The sequence below is a fragment of the Oncorhynchus gorbuscha genome, linkage group LG15, assembly GCF_021184085.1.
Source record: "Oncorhynchus gorbuscha isolate QuinsamMale2020 ecotype Even-year linkage group LG15, OgorEven_v1.0, whole genome shotgun sequence".
NCBI lineage: Eukaryota > Metazoa > Chordata > Actinopteri > Salmoniformes > Salmonidae > Oncorhynchus > Oncorhynchus gorbuscha.
In genome coordinates, this window is record NC_060187.1 from 56652801 (window position 1) to 56671681 (window position 18881).

At 48.4% G+C, this 18881-nt stretch overlaps 1 protein-coding gene across 1 annotated transcript in view; it reads left to right on the forward strand.

Moving 5' to 3' along the window:
* LOC123997539 (zinc finger protein 516-like) overlaps positions 1-18881 on the forward strand; it is an 81427-nt gene that overhangs the window by 53639 nt on the left and 8907 nt on the right. Inside the window, exons 2-3 of the mRNA XM_046301890.1 lie at positions 4555-6902; positions 16137-17498. Coding sequence (XP_046157846.1) covers positions 5108-6902; positions 16137-17498 — 3157 coding nt within the window. The 5' untranslated portion in view covers positions 4555-5107. The remainder of the gene's footprint in view (positions 1-4554; positions 6903-16136; positions 17499-18881) is intronic.

Consider the following 18881-nt stretch of genomic DNA (forward strand, 5'->3'; position numbering starts at 1 on the left):
GGTCGGTTCCTTCTGTCATGCAGGTGAAAGAGGACCCAAAAGCGACTTAACAGAAACAGAGTTTATTAATGTCCAACAGGGTGATACACAATCACGGCAAAACACGACAGGAGTAGGGCAGTAATGTAGGGTAGAGTACAGTGCAGTAGAGCACAGTAGAGTTCAGTACATGACAGTAAAGTAGAGTATAGTTCAGTACAGTAAAAAGAATCTCTACTGTGCTGTACTATACAAACCTGTGAATCATATGTTTATGATAGGTTCAGATTTGTCCCAGTGTAACGGTTTTCTTCCTCTTCTGACGAGGAGTATGAAGGATCGGACCAATGCGCAGCGTGGTAAGTGTTCATGTTATTTTATTGGGACAGAAAAACTAAACATAATAACAAAGTCAATGAAAGTAACGAAACAGTCCTGTAAGGCGCAGCAACACAAAACAGAAAACAACTACCCACAACCCATAGTGGGAAAACAGGCTGCCTAAGTATGGTTCTCAATCAGAGACAACGATTGACAGCTGCCTCTGATTGGGAACCATACCAGGCCAAAACCAGAAATACAAAACATAGAACAAAAACATAGAATGCCCACCCCAACTCACGCCCTGACCAAACTAAAATGGAGACATAAAAAAGGAACTAAGGTCAGGACGTGACACCCAGTCCAGTCTGTCTGTGGACGTTAACATCAACGCCAGTGTGGACTGACCAAATTTCAACTACTTTTCAACGTCCATGGACGTCCAGTGCTTAGTGGGTGAAAATGCTGGTTACAGTAAATGGAAAGAGAGGGTGCTTATGGGTAGGTGTCAGTAAGAGCTGGGAGAGGTGACCTGGAGAGGGAGAGAGATCGAGGGAGGAGTTGTCTAGACTCAGACTGTATTATATGTCAGCAAAATAACTATAGCTAATTGATGGGTCTACCTTTACTTGTTACTCCTGTGAGCTTTCATTATCCTCCTTCCTCGCGAGGGAGATATATTTGAAAATATCTTAAAGATATGTAGGTTTTTGGTTACGGAATTACAAGGCACAAGGCCATATTGCTTAAACCTACAGGTCAACAAAAACGAAATATAAGTGTTGATATTAATTGGCAAGGTCTGTACGTCAACATTATTGTGTTTGATGTATTTTTGATACCTTTTAAGACTTTTTGTGATAGATGTTTTCTCAGACTCCTTCTCGACCGGTTTATCAAAAAAACAAAGCCTTTACGTATGCCTCATGTTAAAAAAAATGGAAAATGGTTGAAAAATGTATCTATGCCTTATTTTCCCTCAACGAAAGACTCCTAGCTTTCATTTGACATGCTCCTATGAACTTCACATGTTGGTGCTCATGGGTCCTTTTCCATGGGAAATGCCCTTGTGTAATTTGCTTAAGGCTTGTTTTAGTGTGATTCATTGAAGTCTCTTTTCGTTTTTTTTTTTTTTTTGCGATTACTACTATCTGTGTTTTGAGGCTCAATGCTCTGCCAGTAAAATCATTCTTAGACTTGACTTTGATCAAATCAAATCACGGTGTATTGGTCGCGAACACGGATTTGTAGATGTTGTCGCAGGTGCAGCGAAATTGCCAGTTGTCAAATGTTTCTAGCTCCAACAGTGCACTAATATCTAGCAATACAATAGCAATCCACACATAATCCAACAAGTAGAAAAAGAATAGCAAGAAGTTGAGAAACATCCGAAGGACCTATGTCAGAGACCGGAATACAAAAACAGTAGGAGCACCTGCTCTTTTCATGACACAGGCTGACCAGGTGAATTCAGGTGAAAGCTATGATCCCTTATTTATGTCACCTTTTATAAACCACTGCAATCAGTGTAGATGAAGATTAAATAAGGATTGTTAAACCTTGAGACAATCGAGACATGGATTGTGTACATGTGCCATTCAGAGGGTGAATAGGCAAGACAACATATTTAAGTGCCTTTGAACAGGGTCTGGTAGAAGGTTCCAGGCGCACCGGTTTGAGTGTGTCAAGAACTGCAACGCTGCTGGGTTTTTCACGCTCAACAGTTTCCCGTGTGTATCAAGAATGGCCCACCACCCAAAGGACATCCAGCCAACTTGACACAACTGTGGGAAGCATTGGAGTCAACATGGGCCGGCATCCCTGTGGAACGCTTTCGACACCTTGTAGAGTTCATGCTCCAACGAATTTAGGGTGTTCTGAGGGAAAAAGCGGGTGCAACTCAATATTAGAAATGTGTTCCTAATGTATTGTACACTCAGTGTATATAAATGGTGTGCATAGACAGTGTGGACAGTATATGAATGGAAACGTTGTGTACAGCACTAGTTATATAGTATTATCCATGACTAGAATACAGTATATACATATAAAGTTAGTAAAAACCGTGTGTAAACGTTATTGAAGTGACCAGTGTTCAGTGACTTTATGTACATAGGGCAGCAGTCTCTGCAGGGTAGAGGACTTTGAAGCACCTGTACTGTCTCACTTATTTAACAGTGACTGTTTATCATTTAGGTTGTGGCTGGCAGTCAGACCTTGAATCTTTCAGTAATTCTCAATGGAACATAATGTCTTCAGCACCTTCGAGAACAGGGGGGGGGGATAGAGGCCCGAAACCAAAGGGTTCCAACTGGTTTTTAACTTTAAGCGGCTTAGATTGTAACATGTGGATCAGTGAAATCTTAATGTCTGAGATATTCACTCTCTCTGATACAATACAATGGGCTTCTGTCATAGGCAGTAGGCAGTATCATGCTCCCACATGCTCCCAACTATGTAGGCACAATACCTATTGCGTTTATGCCTGACTTGCTGTTGACATATTGCTCAATCCGTATGATGTCCATGTTTAGCAGATGATAACTGCTTTGTGATAACTTACACAGGCACGGTTAAACTGACATATAGTGCGTGTGTGTGTGTTACGAATAATGAGTGAAGAGGTGTGGAGTCAGGCGCAGAGAGCAAAAGGATGTGGGAAAAACACGCTTCAATGTCCAGGAAAAAATAACATGAACAAAAGTAGAAAACCAATGATCAGAAATAATAACGGACAGCGCGAAAACCCGGAATACAAACAACAACACTCTAACACAAAACAGACGAACAAGCCCGCACGAAACAGAAGCGGGCTGAACAAACTTAAATAACTCCACCCTAACAACCAAACAAGAAACAGGTGATACCAATTAGACAAAATCAAACGAACAAAGAACAAGGGATCGGTGATAGCTAGTAGACCGGTGACGACGACCGCCGAGCGCCACCCGAACAAGAAGGGGAGTCACCTTCGGTAATATTCGTGACAGTGTGTGTGTGTGTGTGTGTGTGTGTGTGTGTGTGTGTGTGTGTGTGTGTGTGTGTGTGTGTGTGTGTGTGTGTGTGTGTGTGTGTGTGTGTGTGTGTGTGTGTGTGTTTTGATAGCCCCTCATTTCCCACCTCATCCTCTTGTGATCATGGCCAATTATCCACTTATAACGATAGTCAGTCACTCAGCCTGGTGAGTTATGAGCTGTGAGTTATGTAATAACCTGTAATCGTGCTGTCAATCAACCTTCCTCATAACTCCAACTCACTCCGCTATTATTCTTCCTTTCTATATATTTATCATCCCTTTTAGTCTCTTCTGGTATCTTGTCAAATTGAAATGAATCTGAATACAGTAAGGGGCTTTTCGAGGTAAAAAGTTCACATTAGTTGGTGCCTTTGTCCTTTGTTGGTATGTGTCCTGCACTTCAATTGGGCTTTTGTTGAGCCCACATGCATAATTGTGGAACTTGCAACAGTGAGATTGAGACATGAGAGAGAGTGTAAAGCAACTCATAAATGATCTCTCTCTCTCTCTCTCTCTCTCTCTCTCTCTCTCTCTCTCTCTCTCTCTGGAAGAGTAAAGAGAGCCACTTCCTGTTGTGTGCTTAAGATCTCTGCCATGTGATAGTGTCAGTTGAAGCGGGCGTGGGGAATATGTTGGCTAGGCTCAGGCTACTGGTGCTGATCTTGCTGATGTGAATGAACGTTGCTCTGCGGTGCGATTGTGTTCAAAGTGTCGACTCAGCTGGAGTGGCGTCAGTGGCAGCGCCATGCACAATCACACACAGTGGCCCTCTCTGTCTGACATTTCAACAGACTTACATATGATATCACCCCATACACACGCTGACGTGCTTACTTACATAGAAACGTACACACGTGCTGCACGCTCTGACACATACCTGGAGATATGAATATGCAAATATTTAACGGATCACTATAGGTGAAGTGGCATGCTTTGGCTATGCTAACGCTGTCTCTTTGTTCTGTCTCTCTCTCTCTCTCTCTCTCTCTCTCTCTCTCTCTCTCTCTCTCTCTCTCTCTCTCACTCTTTTTTTTTTCTCTCTCTCTCTCCATTTCTGTATTGCCAAAATAAGCATGTTGCACAAGATATAAAAGACATTTAGAAAGATTTATCATAATTAGTGAGTACTTGATTTCATTTGATCTCTCTCTCTCTCTCTCTCTCTCTCTCTCTCTCTCTCTCTCTCTCTCTCTCTCTCTCTCTCTCTCTCTCTCTCTCTCTCTCTCTCTCTCTCTCAGGGTGAGGACCTGCACAGGCTGTACAGAGAGCTCACAGAGAGTGATGCAACCTGGGAGCTGCTGATGTGATGAAAAATAAAGCCAAAGAAAAGCCAGCCAGTTGAACTGAACAGGAGTGGGGACATGGAGTAACAGCGTCTGACTATACAGAGCCACAGATAGAGCTCAATGTGTTGCCATATTACCATGGCGGATTCTGTCTGACACAGTGTAAGGTACCCAGAGATGTGCGATTCCAGATAGCGCTTGATGTCTTCACAAAGGGCCCTATAGCAGGTGCATCGACAGTGCTGGATTCACTGACTGTCACTGCATGGATGAAGACCGATAGATGGCATTGGATTCACTAAGCAAAGAGTGTCAGATGAACACGGCCTAAATAGCACTGGATGCACCCTTACAGTTGGCAGTGGATGAGCACGGACAGATAGCATTGGGATCGGCTGATACAGACGGAGAACGCTAGAGCTAGATGAGCTACTGCAGATAGCAGTGTAAATCCACTGTTAGCGAGCTAGCGCAGGCAGGGAGTTGGAGTGGGAGGCATAGCACCATGAACCCCAGAGAGAGCGGAGGAGGAGTGGAGGACATGGAGACCCAGGCGGGAGGGTTGGCGTTGGGGGAAGAGGGTGGCAAGGCCAGCCATGGAGGAGATGGAGAAGAGGGGGAAGAAGACAAGGCCCAAGCCTACGACTGCAACGTGTGTGGCCGCAGCTTCCCCTTCCAGAGCTCTCTATCGCAGCACATGCGTCGCCACACAGGCGCACGCCCCTACAAGTGTCCCTACTGCGACCACCGCGCCTCCCAGAAGGGAAACCTCAAGGTCCACATCCGCAGCCACAAACTGCGCACACTCACTAGCCACCACCCCGAGGAGGAGGAGGGGCCAGAGGAGGAAGAGGAGGGTGAAGTGGGTGTGTCCGAGGGCCTGGACGGTGGAACCAGTCCGACGAAGAGCAGCTCGGCCTGTAACAGGGTCGTCAACGGAGACGCTAACACAGAAGAGGGAATAGGGAAGACGGCGGTGAGGAGCGTCAAAAGGGAGAAGTGCAGCTCTGAGCAGCGGCCATATTGCTGCCGTCTGTGCGGGTACCAGACCCAGCGCGAGGACCAACTCCTCAGTCACATCGAGAAGGTCCACATCACAGCCGACATGGAGGACGAGACTAACCCAGTGAGTCAGGAGGCAGTGGCAACGGAGGGAGAAGCAGGGACTCAGGTCACTGATGGTGCCTTCCCCTGTGAGACGTGTGGCCAGGTGTTCACACAGGCCTGGTTCCTTAAGTCCCACATGAAGAAACACGCAGGCCTCCTTGAGCACTGTTGTCGGGTGTGTGGCCGTCGCTTCAGGGAAGCCTGGTTCCTCAAGAGCCACATGAAGACCCACAATGGTTCCAAGGCCTCCGGCCGGGGGAAGCCCAAGGCAGACTCTCAAGAGGCCGCGGCCACCATCAACGACGTGACCCAAGACCCAGAGACCAATGTGACCTCCACAAGCCTTTACCAGGTTTGCTCCAAGTGTGGCAACCTGTTCCATGACCGAGAGAGCCTGAGGGCCCACGAGAAGGTCCACAACCAGGCTAAGCAGCCGACACAGGGCCAGAGACCTAGTGACGACGGGGACTCTCCCAGTGCCAAAAGGCGCCTCTTGGATTACCTCAGCCTCCGCCCAGCTGCCGAAGAAAAGCCCCAGGAAGAGAAGAGGCGCTTGGGCCAGAGAATCCCCGAGCTGGACCCAGTTTGTAGCTACCAGGCCTGGCAGCTGGCTACTCGGGGCAGGGTTCTGGAGCCTGTGGAGTCACACAGTATAAAGGCTACGGTAGGTGGAGAAGGGGACGAGGCCCTGGCTGGAGGGACCGTGGTGTACGAGAAGGAGAGCAGCCGCTACATCCTGGAGGGTCAGCAGAGGGAGAGACGCTCAGGGAGACGCAGCAGCGCCAGCGGGGGAGGGGGTAGTAGCCACCACACCTCCCCGGGGGAGCGCACCCCCGAGAGCCTGAGTGACTCGGAGTACCGTCCTTCCTCCCGCCAGGGCCGACGTCCCTCGTCCTTCCAGCAGAGCCAGGCCAAGTCCACAGAGTGCTTCGAGTGCGGAAAGGTGTTCCGCAGCCGCCACCAGATGATTGTGCACCAGCGGGTCCACCAGAGGCGAGACGGGGGCAGGGGTTCCGGGTCCGGAGGGGACAACAGGGCAGGGCAAGGAGTGGACCGCTGGGGATCCACCAGTGACCCTGAATCAGGCTCCCCCAGCAGGCCCAGCACCCCAGGGTACGGGAACTCACCACCAGCCTCCACCCTAGGAGAGGACGCCCCTGAGATGAGCACCGCCAATGCAGTCCAACTGGCAGGTTAGTGAACATACCTCGACTGTTAATATAAGCCTTCTGTCGGGTGACCTTAGTTGGACTAGTGAGGGGGGAATTGGGCAATATTTGAGAGGAAATAGAATGTAAACAAAACCTTTACTCTGACAACAGGAAGATATTTAGCTCTGTCCTCAACACGCATTTGTATGCAAATTTAGAATGACAGCAGCCAAGAGATAAGCTTCAATGTAAGGACTATGTTAAGCATGCTGTAGGAGCTCATTCCTTTTCAAGCTCTTTCAAGGCCCCTGATCTTGACACTCTCACGAGCAAACATCTGTTGGTGAGATCCCTATCATTGTCATTCCATCTCATCAACTTAGCCCCATATAGAGTGGGGACATGAGCCACCCTGTGGCGATAGTCGGAACTGCTCAGGATCTGTTTTTGAGTGTGCTTTACAAAACCAACATGATAGACTGTATCATGTCGGGTCATTATATTCTCATTTGTGTTCAAGCCACTGTTGAAAACAACAAGACTGTTGACAAAAGCAGACCATGATGAAAAGTCAATGGGTCGTTTTATGAAAGCTTGTGCTTTGAAAGTGGCATTACAATGGAGTTGGAATTTTTGGAGCCATAAACACTGTGGGGAAACAATCATGATAAACACATACATCTGGGTTGATTTAAGATTCAAGATTGCTTGGTATGTATGTTTTGTATGTATGTTTTGTTCTTCCGCAGGGTACAGTCAGGTATTTGAGTGGGTGTCAGTGTTGGCACTAACTTGTTGAAAATATGTCTCTGCTTATCATGTTTTCATACACAGTCAAGAATCAGAGCTTAGTCTTTCACTCTCTTCCCTGGCGGTTTAGAATGTCAGAAATAGAAGTAGCTTTTCTTCGGGCTCGAGCAGTCTGCTATTTCAGCTTTTCCTGTCTCAGGAAACCCCCCCCCCCCTTTTATCTGTGTGAATATGTTTTTGCTCTCCTTTTTTAATTATTTACAGTGAAAAATCTGTATTCTTTTCTCCCCCTCAGCTGTCAACATGAGAATGTTTGAAAATTGAGCAGAAAGAAATAGAGAAATAGCATGAGAACACCCAACCATAGAAGTTCAGTCGACTAAAGAAAGAAAAGAGCACTTGTTGCTTTTTTTTGTCGACATTGTGTCACACACAAGAAAAAAAAGAAAACACCTTGTCATGTCTGTTGTGAACTTCCTGTTTTGCCATCCATGTACTAAATCCTCAGACAGAAACAGGTATTTATTCAGTTAGCATGCAGAGAAGGGATCTTACTTATGATATCCCTTAGAGCATATAACATCCTATGTATGAGAACATTAAGAATATTAGCTCGTGCAGTCAGAGCCATGAGTGAGTAGCCTGGTTCCAGAACTGCTAGTGCAGTATAGAGAACTCAACATGTTTGCCATCACAATGACCATAGGAGTCCGCACAAACAGATCTGGGACCAGGCTAATGAGAGATTGTGGAGAGTTTAAGATCACAGCAATGGATTTCTTAAGATACTCTTTGAAGAGGTCGAGTTTCACATGTTTTCCGAATATGGGCAGGGACACCGCTGTCCTAGTGGGAGGGTCAAGAGACCAGAGGTAGCAGAATGGAGCGCTCGGGTTGCGGGTGTAGGGTTTGAGTACAGCCTGAAGGGAGGGAGGGGCAGTTCCTCTTGCTGCTCTGTAGGCAAGTACCATGGTCTTGTCGTGGATCCAAGCTTCGACTGGAAACCAGTGGAGTGAGCAGAAGAGCGGAGTGACATGGGAAAACTTGGGAAGGTTGAACACCAGGTGGGCTGCAGCATTATGGATAAGTTGCAGGGGTTTGATGGCACAAGCGGGGGCCCAGCCAAGAGCGTAGTGCAGACAGGAGATGACAAGTGCCTGGATTAGGACCTGCGCTGCCTCCTGTGTGGGGTAGGGTCGCTCTTTACAGATGTTGTAGCGTATGAACCTGCAGGAGCAAGTCACTACTTTGACGTCTGCAGAGAACGACAGGGTGTTGTCCAAGGTCTCGTCAAGATTCTTTGCACTCTCGTAGGGGGACACCGTGGAGTTGTCAACTGTGATGGAGAGGTCTTGGAGCGGGAAGGCCTTCGCCGGGAGGAAGAGCAGCTGCGTCTTGTCAATGTTGAGCTTGAGGTGGGGGGCCAACTTCTAAGTTAAGGTATCTGCCAGGCACGCAGAGATGTGTTTCGCCACCTGAGCATCAGAAGGGGGGAATGAGAAAAGTAATTGAGTGTCATCCGCATAGCAATGATAGGAAAAATCATGTGAGGTTATTTCGGAGCCGAGTGACTTGGTGTATTGAGAGAAGAGGAGAGGGCCTAGAACCGATCCCTGGGGGACACCAGTAGTGAGAGTATGTGGCGCAGATACAGATCCTCTCCACATCACCTAGTAGGAGCGGCTTGCCAGGTAAAATGCAATCCAGGAGTGTGCAGAGCCTGAGACACCCAGCCCTGAGAGGGTGGAGAGGAGGATCTGATAGAGCCTGAGACACCCAGCCCTGAGAGGGTGGAGAGGAGGATCTGATAGAGCCTGAGACACCCAGCCCTGAGAGGATGGAGAGGAGGATCTGATAGAGCCTGAGACGCCCAGCCCTGAGAGGGTGGAGAGGAGGATCTGATGGTTCACAGTGTCGAAGGCAGCGGATAGATCTAGGAGGATGAGAACAGAGGAGAGAGTCAGCTTTGGCAATGCCGAGAGCCTCTGTGACACAGAGAAGAGCGGTCTCGGTTGAGTGAACCGTCGTGAAGCCTGACTGGTTGGTGTCAAAAAGATTATTCAGAGATAGATAGTGAGAGAGTTGGTTAGAGACAGCATACTCAAGCATTTTGGAAAGAAAAGAAAGAAGGGATACTGGTCTGTAGTTTTTGACGTCAGAGGAGGGGAGTGACTTCGGACCGTTTTGAAGTCAGAGGGGACACAGCCAGTGGTCAGGGATGAGTTGATGAGGGTCGTGACGAATGGGAGAAGGCCTCCAGAGATGGTCTAGAGAAGGGAGGAGGGGATGTGGTCGAGCGGGCCTCACTAGCCGCAGGATTTCATCTGGAGAGAGAAGGGAGAAAACGGTCAAAGTGTAGGGTAGTTCTGTGGGACCACTGGACTCAATAGGCTGAGCGAATGAGAAGCGGATGTCGTCAGTCTTCTTTTCAAAGTGGTTGTCAAAGTCGTCTGCAGAGAAGGAGGAGGGAGGCGGAGAGGGTGGAGGATTAAGTAGGGAGGAGAAGGTGGAAAGAGCCATCTCAGATCCCCTGTCAGACAGTCGGGTAACAGGGCCTAGTAGGGCGTCCTCTGCCCTACCTATACCCTCTATGTTCCACTGGCTGGTTACCTAATCCCCGCTGACGCCATCCAGTCACCCTGATCCCTCTCCTGCTCCCCACGTCTCAGGGATTTGTTATTTATAGAGACACTCCTAATGGACACACATACTCTCAGAGGACACACACACACATGCCAGCATACCTCCCTGCATCCCACTGCTGGCTTGCCTCTGAAGCTAAACAGGGTTGGTCCTGGGTGGGAGACCAAGATGCTGCTGGAAGTGGTGTTGGTGGTACCAATGCCCCAGTAGCAGTGATTGGGAACATTGCCCTGTGTAGGGTGCCGTCTTTCAGAAGGGAGGTTAAACAGGTGCCCTGACTCTCTGTGGTCACTAAAGATTCCATGGCACTTTATTATAAGAGTAGGGGTGTTAACACTGGGGTCCTGGCTAAATTCCCAATCTGGCCTTCATACCATCATGGCCACCTAATCCTCCCCAGTTTCCAATATTGGCTCATTCATCCCATTCCTCTCCTCTAACTATTCCCCCAGGTCGTTGCTGTAAATGAGAATGTATTGTGAGTCAACATACCTGGTAAAATAAGGGTAAAATACAAAAAAATGCATGTGCACTCAGTTATACACACACACACACACACACACACCCACTCACTCCGAGACTTCACTCGAGCGTGCTGACAGACAGGTGATCTGGTTGGCAGGTGGGCAGACTAAGGCCTAGATTCAATCAGATCAAGCGTTGAACGGCAATATCCGGCCAAACCGCATAGCCGATGTTTTGGCGGTGTCGGAGGTGGAACTGCGTTTCGATTTTGTCAAATGTGATCATTGTCACGAAGCCACACCAGTCCCACTCGCCTTAGAAGTTCAGAGCGAGAAAGTCCAGGCGGTATCAAAAATAATCATACTCCAAATTAAAATCATTAAACAAAATAATGAGGATTTATATCAGCCTGATCAGGGTGTAGATTACATCTCACATTCCTGTAAACAAGGCTGCATGGCTGCAACATTTCTCTTAATTCCACTCCGTGCAGCCAATGGCAATGTCCCGCTTTGGGTATACCGAGAGCCTCTTGTGGAGTTGACAGCTCTTACGCCGTTCCACCTCCGACACGTCAAGACATCAGCTGTGCGGATGTTGGTTAAAGCGGATGTGATTGAATCGGTCCCCAAGTCATTCAAATCAGGGGTTCATTCAAGCTTTGCACTGTTGACAATGTTGTTTATAGTTTGGAAATGCCAATGAACATGACTGGATGTCGGCAGGCGTGTGCTGCTCAGGTGATCAGGTCCATGGAGGTGAGGTGATACAATGCTGAGGAGTTGGCAGGTTGCCACCCTGTCCATCACTCTTATCGATCCCAGACAGAGACAGAGTTTAAAGTCCTTTTTTAACCATATTTACTATTAACAGTACATACTGTACAGGAGAACATGATCATTTTCAGGCCGTTACTTATGAAGTGTGGATAGGCTTTCTAAATGGCTGAGTAATGTAGGTTTAGAATGCTTGTATGGTTACTGTAGGCAGTGGAAATGGCGAGCGCAAGCAAGATCTGGTTCTGGGTTCCAGGATTCCTTGCATGGCTGCACTACACGTGGAGGAGAGGAGCGTCGCTACAGTGTCAGTCTCGATTGCCTTGACTCCCACAGATTACCGAGTAGGTGAGAGTGAGGGAGGGAGGGAGGGAGCAAGCGAAGGAGGGAGGGAGCGAGGGAGGTGTGCAGTTAATGGCAGACATCCCACCCAGTGTTTGTTTATGTCAGATGGATGTTATTTCCCCCCGTGGTTTCCCCTTGGCAGCGAGGCAGGTTATGGCACTGACAGCTCTATGGGAACCAGGGCTTTCCCCTCCTCAAACACAGACATGCACGCATGCACCACCTACGAGCACAGACTTTTCTGATAGTACATTTTTACTCAATAAAGTAGCTACGTATGACTGAGAGATGTGGCTGTCTCACCTAGCTATCTCAAGATGAATGCATTAACTATAAGTAGCTCTGGATAAGAGCTAAATGACTAAAATGTCAAATGTAAAACACACACACGCACACGCACGCGCACGCGCACACGCACACACACACACACACACACACACACACACACACACACACACACACACACACACACACACACACACACACACACACACACACACACACACACACACACACACACACACACACACACACACACACACACACACACACACACACACACACACACACACACACACACAGAGAGAGATTAGCATCCAGCCCAACCCTGGCTGGGTGTTAGCCACTGCAGTATGTGGATAATAGGGAAGCCAAAATGAAAAGCAGATGGCAGTGGCATGTTCTAATTGAGGAGTGGAAACACAGTGGTGTGGTGTGTGTGTGTGTGTGTGTGTGTGTGTGTGTGTGTGTGTGTGTGTGTGTGTGTGTGTGTGTGTGTGTGTGTGTGTGTGTGTTTGTGTGCGTGTGCGTGTGTGTGTGTGTGTATTTGTGTGCGTGTGCGTGTGTGTGTGTGTGTTTGTATGCGTGTGCGTGTGCGTGTGCGTGTGTGTGTGTGTGTGTGTGTGTGTGTTTGTGTGCGTGTGTGTGTGTGTGTGCGTGTGTGTGTGCGTGTGCGTGTGCGTGTGTGTTTGTGTGCGTGTGCGTGTTTGTGTGCGTGTGCGTGTGCGTGTTTGTGTGCGTGTGCGTGTGCGTGCCCATTTGTTTCAGTGGGCAAGGGAGGTCTTGTACATCACAAGGCACTGAGTGTGTGGACATGTCCTTCTTAATTAAAGGGGCAATCTGGAGTTGCTACATCCCATTTGTGTAATGATAAATGAAGGGTATGTACCCATTTGATTCTTGAAGAATATATCTTAGAAATGCCTGATGAGCTTAGTTCAACTCCGGTACTCCAGCACAACCCAACATATAAGCTTGTTTGACCCTGATGTTTGTAGTAAACATCCATTGCTCTGTCTATGAATTAGAGAGTGGTTACATATCGCCAGTCCCGGGGGCGAGGAGCACGCCTTGTTATGGTTTCAACTGCTGATTGTCGCCTTAAGGGGCCTCAAGGAGTGTTACTGGACATTGGTGTGTGTTTTGTGTTTCTTCCGGTGTGAGGGAGAGAGAGTGAGAGGTGTGTGAATAGTGCTCTGGAGTAGTGTGGGTGTGTGAGTGTTTTTGTATTCATGTTTACGTGTGATAGATTGCGTGGGGTTCTGTTTATGTGTGTGTGCAGGGGGAACTCAGTATATATTCCACCATGTGGCGAACATTGGCAACTGCACTCTACAAACAGTAGAAATATACACTGAACAAAAATATAAATGCAACATGCAACAATTTCAAAGATTTGACCGAGTTACAGTTCAGATAAGGAAACCAGTCAACTGAAATGAATTCATTAGGCCCTAATCTATGTATTTTACATGACTGAGAATACAGATATGCATCTGTTGATCACAAATACCTTAAATACAGGAGGGGCGTGGATCAGAAAACCAGTCGCTATCTGGTGTGACCACCATTTGGCTCATGCAGAGCGACCTCTCCAGCGTGCCAGGGCCATCGAAGGTGAGCATTTGCCCACTGAAGTTGGTTACGACGCCGAACTGCAGTCAGGTCAAGACCCTGGTGAGGATGACGAACCGGGTGTCCGGGTGGCTGGTCTCAGACGATTCCACAGGTGAAGAAGCTAGATGCGGAGGTCCTGGCCTGGTGTGGTTACACGTGGTCTGCGCTTGTGAGGCCGGTTGGATGTATTGCCAAATTCTTTCAAACGACTTTGGAGGCGGCTTTTGGTAGAAAAATGAACATTCCATTTTCTGCCAACAGCTCTGGTGGACATTCCTGCAGTCAACATGCCAATTGCATGCGCCCTTAAAACGTGTGGCAATGTGTTGTGTGAGAAAACTACACATTTTAGAGTGGGATTTTGCCTACAGCAAAAGGTGCACCTGTGTAATGATCATGCTGTTTAATCAGCTTCTTGTTATGCCACACCTGTCAGGTGGATGGATTATCTTGGCAAAGGAGAAATGCTCACTAACAGGGATTTAAACACATTTGTTTTAAGAGAGTTGAGCATTTTGTGACTATGAAACATTCTTGGTAATTTTTTACTTCAGTTCATGAAACATGGGACCGACACTTTACATGTTGCGTTTGTATTTTTCTTCAGTGTAGTAATGCAGCCAATTAAATACATTAATCAGGGTATCAAAAGGCAGGAAGACTATTTTCCCTTCAGTTATTCTTGTCGTGATATCAGAAACCATGATCATACCCATCATTAGGCCTACGAATACTTCTCGCGTCAGAGTGAATTTCTACACGTTGTTCAATTCCCGATACATACTCTCATATGTCGGAATAATCTGGAATGACACTATTTTGTGACATGTACAGATGCACTGAATCAGATGCGAATGCCACACATTTTAGCCTGTGGGAGAATCTCAATTGCATTTCCTTGACCCTTGTCCTTTCTCCTGGCCTCCTTCTCCAAACCCGTTGTATAAGAAAATCAGAATTCCCACCCCTCTGACCTGCTCCTATTGGTTTTGAGAAGGAGGTCGAGGAGAGGGGACATGAGGTATCCATTCAGATTCTCTCCATATATTCTTCTGGTTTGGTATTTAGGCCAACACTGTCACCAAGTGGTCATGAGGAAGCAGAACACCCCCTTTTGTCATGGAACATGACTCAATTAAACCTGTCAGCTACTATTTCAAGCACATCTCTAGGCAGATCAATGTTTTGTCATATGTTTCATAGACGTTAGTAAGACAGAATGTTCATATAATGCTTGAAGAATGCAGTGGTGTACATTAACTAAGTAAAAAAAAATACAGAAAGTTCAGAAAAGAAACACCAAGTAGAGATATGTTTAACCATTTATTAAAGAATGGATAATGCCAGTCTTGCCGATATCGGCTCGGCTCCTTCAGGGTAGCTCACTGCCCAAGCAAAACGTCAAAATATAAAATGACCTACAAGCAGTGAGCGCGGTAAGCTATACCAATCCCCCAGCAGGAAAACAGAACCTAACAGGTGGAGGCAAAAGAAGCAAACGCATACTATCAGTGGCAGCAGAACCGGGCCGCTTAAATACAATCCCGCCACCAAATAAGGCAGGCGCGATTGTTACTAGCGTCTAATTGGTGCAATCTCAGCTCATGCGTCTGCTGAGGCAGGGATTCAGGTTCTGTTTCTGAACTGGCTTCTTTTTGTATTTTTTGGGGGGTACCCGTACTTTACTTTCCTACTTAGTTTTTGACAACTTTGACTTTTACTCCACTACATTCCATGTGCTTTCTACTCATAACATACATTTTCCCCGACATCCAAAAGTGCTCGTTACATTTGGAATGCTCAGGCAGGAGAGCGACATGGTCCAATTCACGCACATTCATCCCTACTACCTCTGATCTGGCGGACTCACTAATCACAAGTACTGGATTTGTATTTAGTATTTGATTAGGATCCCCATTAGCTGCTGCCAAGGCAGCCTCTACTCTTCCTGGGGTCCATACAGGAATAAAACTACAGATCGCAACAAAAACAGTGTCCACATCATGAATAAAACAATGCATCACACAAGACGTTGTGCGCTACAACAATGTACACTGCTCCACAATCACACATTTACAATGTACTGTAGCGCGTGTCTCTTTGTGGCACGAGGTGTTGTTTTATCTGTTTGAAAAGAAATCAGATTTGAACGCTCGCTTGAGCTACCTGACGTGAAAGACTTCCATGTAGTCATGGCTCTATTTTCTACTGTTTGTAATCATGTCTGAGAGTGTGGCCCTGTCTGTCCATGAAGAAATACATCTGGTTTGCTTAATATAATATAAAGAATTTGATGCAATTACTTTTTACTCAAGTATGACAATTAAGTACTTTTCCCACCACTGGGTGAATGTTTCAGAGAGGTGACCAAACCATCTCTGTTCTGTTTTTCCTTCCACAGATGAGAAGCCTTACGTCTGCAGCCTGTGTGACTTTGTCAGCACAGAGTCCTCTGCCTTCCTGTCCCATCTACGTCTCCAGCACACCTGTGACGGCCGCCCCGTTCCAATTCCCAACCCCAGCTCCAGCTCTGAGAGAGGCACCCCCAGTAGCTTCCCCAAGCTGAAGAGGGCCCTCCTCGATGGGCTTGCTCAATCCTCTGCCCCCCACCCTTACCTCTCTGCCCGGCCGTCAAGAGACAAATGCACCGCCGAGAGCAGTTCACCCACTGACCCTCACCATGTGGCTCCTCTGGACCTGTGTGTGAGAGCCGAGGGTCACAGGGGCCCGGCCTCCTCAGCCCTTCAGCAGAAGGGCCTGCCCAGTCATAAGTGCTCCTACTGCTCCCACTCCACCCACTACCTGGAGGTGCTGTGGATGCACCAGACTGTCGCCCATCGTATCAACAGCAGCGCCCTGGCCCCCAAATGGGCCCTCCTGAAGAATGGCTTCAAGGGCCCCCGAGAGGGTTTGTCCTCCAGGAGACGCACGGGCCCTCCTCCTGCTCTGGATGGGAGGGAGTGTCCCCCGTTGCCCCCTGTGGTGCGCACCCCCCGCACACGCCCCCCATCGTTGAATGGGGGCCAGAAGAAAGACGGCAGGGACAGGGCAGCCAGTCAACCCAGCACCTCTTCCTCCTCCACACAAGGATCCTCCTCCTCTGCCTCAGGCTCCCAGAGTGTGCGGCCTCCCAGGGCAGGCAGCAGACAGAGAAGCGAGGCTGTGCCGGATCAGGGCCACCGCTCTCGCTCCAACTCCAGGCCCAGGGTGGAGATCTACCCACGGGGAGGCTCCTCGACCGGCTCCCTGGAGAAGAGCACTGCGGCCGGGGCTCCCCAGCGACCCTCAGCCCCTAGCTCCAGTGTTGGAGGAACCACCAGGTTGGTGGATAGGTACATGTTGCCTCAGGAAGGCCTTGGATTCATGCTGTCCAGCAAACATGGCCTGGCAGAGTACAGCAGAGCCAGGAGCTCACCTCAGCCCCAGCCCAAGTCCAGCAGCTCCCAGTCCCACACCCAGTCTCACCCCCAGTCCCAGGGCAGACCCAGGGCAGAGCACTCAGCCCACAAAACCACCACGGCAGGCCAGGGCTACGGAGCCTCCCACTCCCAGACACTAGGGAGCGCCGTCCAGGTATCCTCCGCCTCTTCCTCCTACTCCTCCTCAGCCCAGCATGCGGAGGTGAAACAGGAGGAGGCACGGAGGGGGGAGACACCAGAGCTGCCCATGGACATCTTGAGCTTCCTGAAGAACTGCAACTCCAATGACCTGGCGACACTCTACCACCGCTGGGGCGCCGCCAACCCCCTACTGGACCCCACAGGTAAGAGCCAGGGCAGAGCTGTCAAACAACCTTAGGTCCTTTAAATAGATAGGAAAGTATGTTTAGCCAACTTGGCACATGACCTAGACACAAAATAACATCAAGTAAACAGAGGGAACGTCCACTCATTGTTTGCCACTCTCACAAGAGATCTTTAATGACGGTAAAGTCACCCTCGGGCACAAAACTCACCCTTCTCACAAACAGTGAGGGGGAAAAAATGACGTTTTATTTCTACATTTAGGCCTACTCTAAATACTCAAATCCTCAGACATATTTTTCATCTATGTTACGTGGGCAGCCTGTCAGTGCCGTGATGAGAAGGGGAGACATTGAGGAGGGTAGCAGGGACGACGATAAACATGCCTTTTGGATCATGTGTTTCGAGGAATGGCCAAATGTGAGGAGATGTTGAGCAGACCTTTTTTGGCTCGCTGATTGACAGCTCGTGTCACATGTGGCGGGGAGATTCACTGGACTAGATTTGCCAGCAGGAATGGCCCCTGAGGTGGTCGTCACAAACACACGGGCTCAGTTGTGTACACAAACACATGTATGCAGGCATGCGCACACACCGCGCACGCACACAAACACACTCGCACGCCTACACACACACCATCTGGCAGAAGATGATTGATAGACAGGCCGACTGGCCAGTCTGACAGGAGCATATATAATGAAAGGGAGATGCATTAAAGTAGCTCTGTGTGTGCGTGTGTGTGCTGACCGTGTCAGAATACATGTGTGTGTGTGTGTGTGTGTGTGTGTGTAGGAGCACACAAGGTACTTTATATTGTAAAAAGGCTGTATCTGGGGCAGTGTGTGTTCTGTAGGGAGCAATGGCGGCTGGTGGAGCTATAGGAGGACGGGCTCATAGTAACGGCGACAATGGAATACATGGAATGGTATGAAACACATCAAACATATGGGAACCACACATTTGAATCTGTTCCATGGATTCCATTCCAGCCGTTACAATGATCCCGTCCTCCTATAATGCCTCCTACCAGCCTCCACTGGTAGGGAGTGATGTTATAACAGTGAAAGATGTGGCAGGACCTTCGTGGGTCTGTCTGTTCTGCAAGGCATATCTCCGCTCTCCCGGGAACCTGTCGCCAACTGTTTGGTTCAGGACTCCAGGCTGATGATACTCTCACAGACGGGGGGGGTAGAGACATAATAATTAACCCAGCAGCAGCTGCTTTAGAAATGGTGATTACCAAAACATCCTGAATTTCCCCCGTATTCTGCTGCTGCTTTCCTAAGGTCAAGTGGGCCTCTGCTTAAGACACCCAGCTGCCAGGCTTCTATTCCTCCCCATGTTCCAGAGAGAGAAAACAGCCTGGGAGGCAGACGTATGACATCGCTGTCACCCGTCCAGGC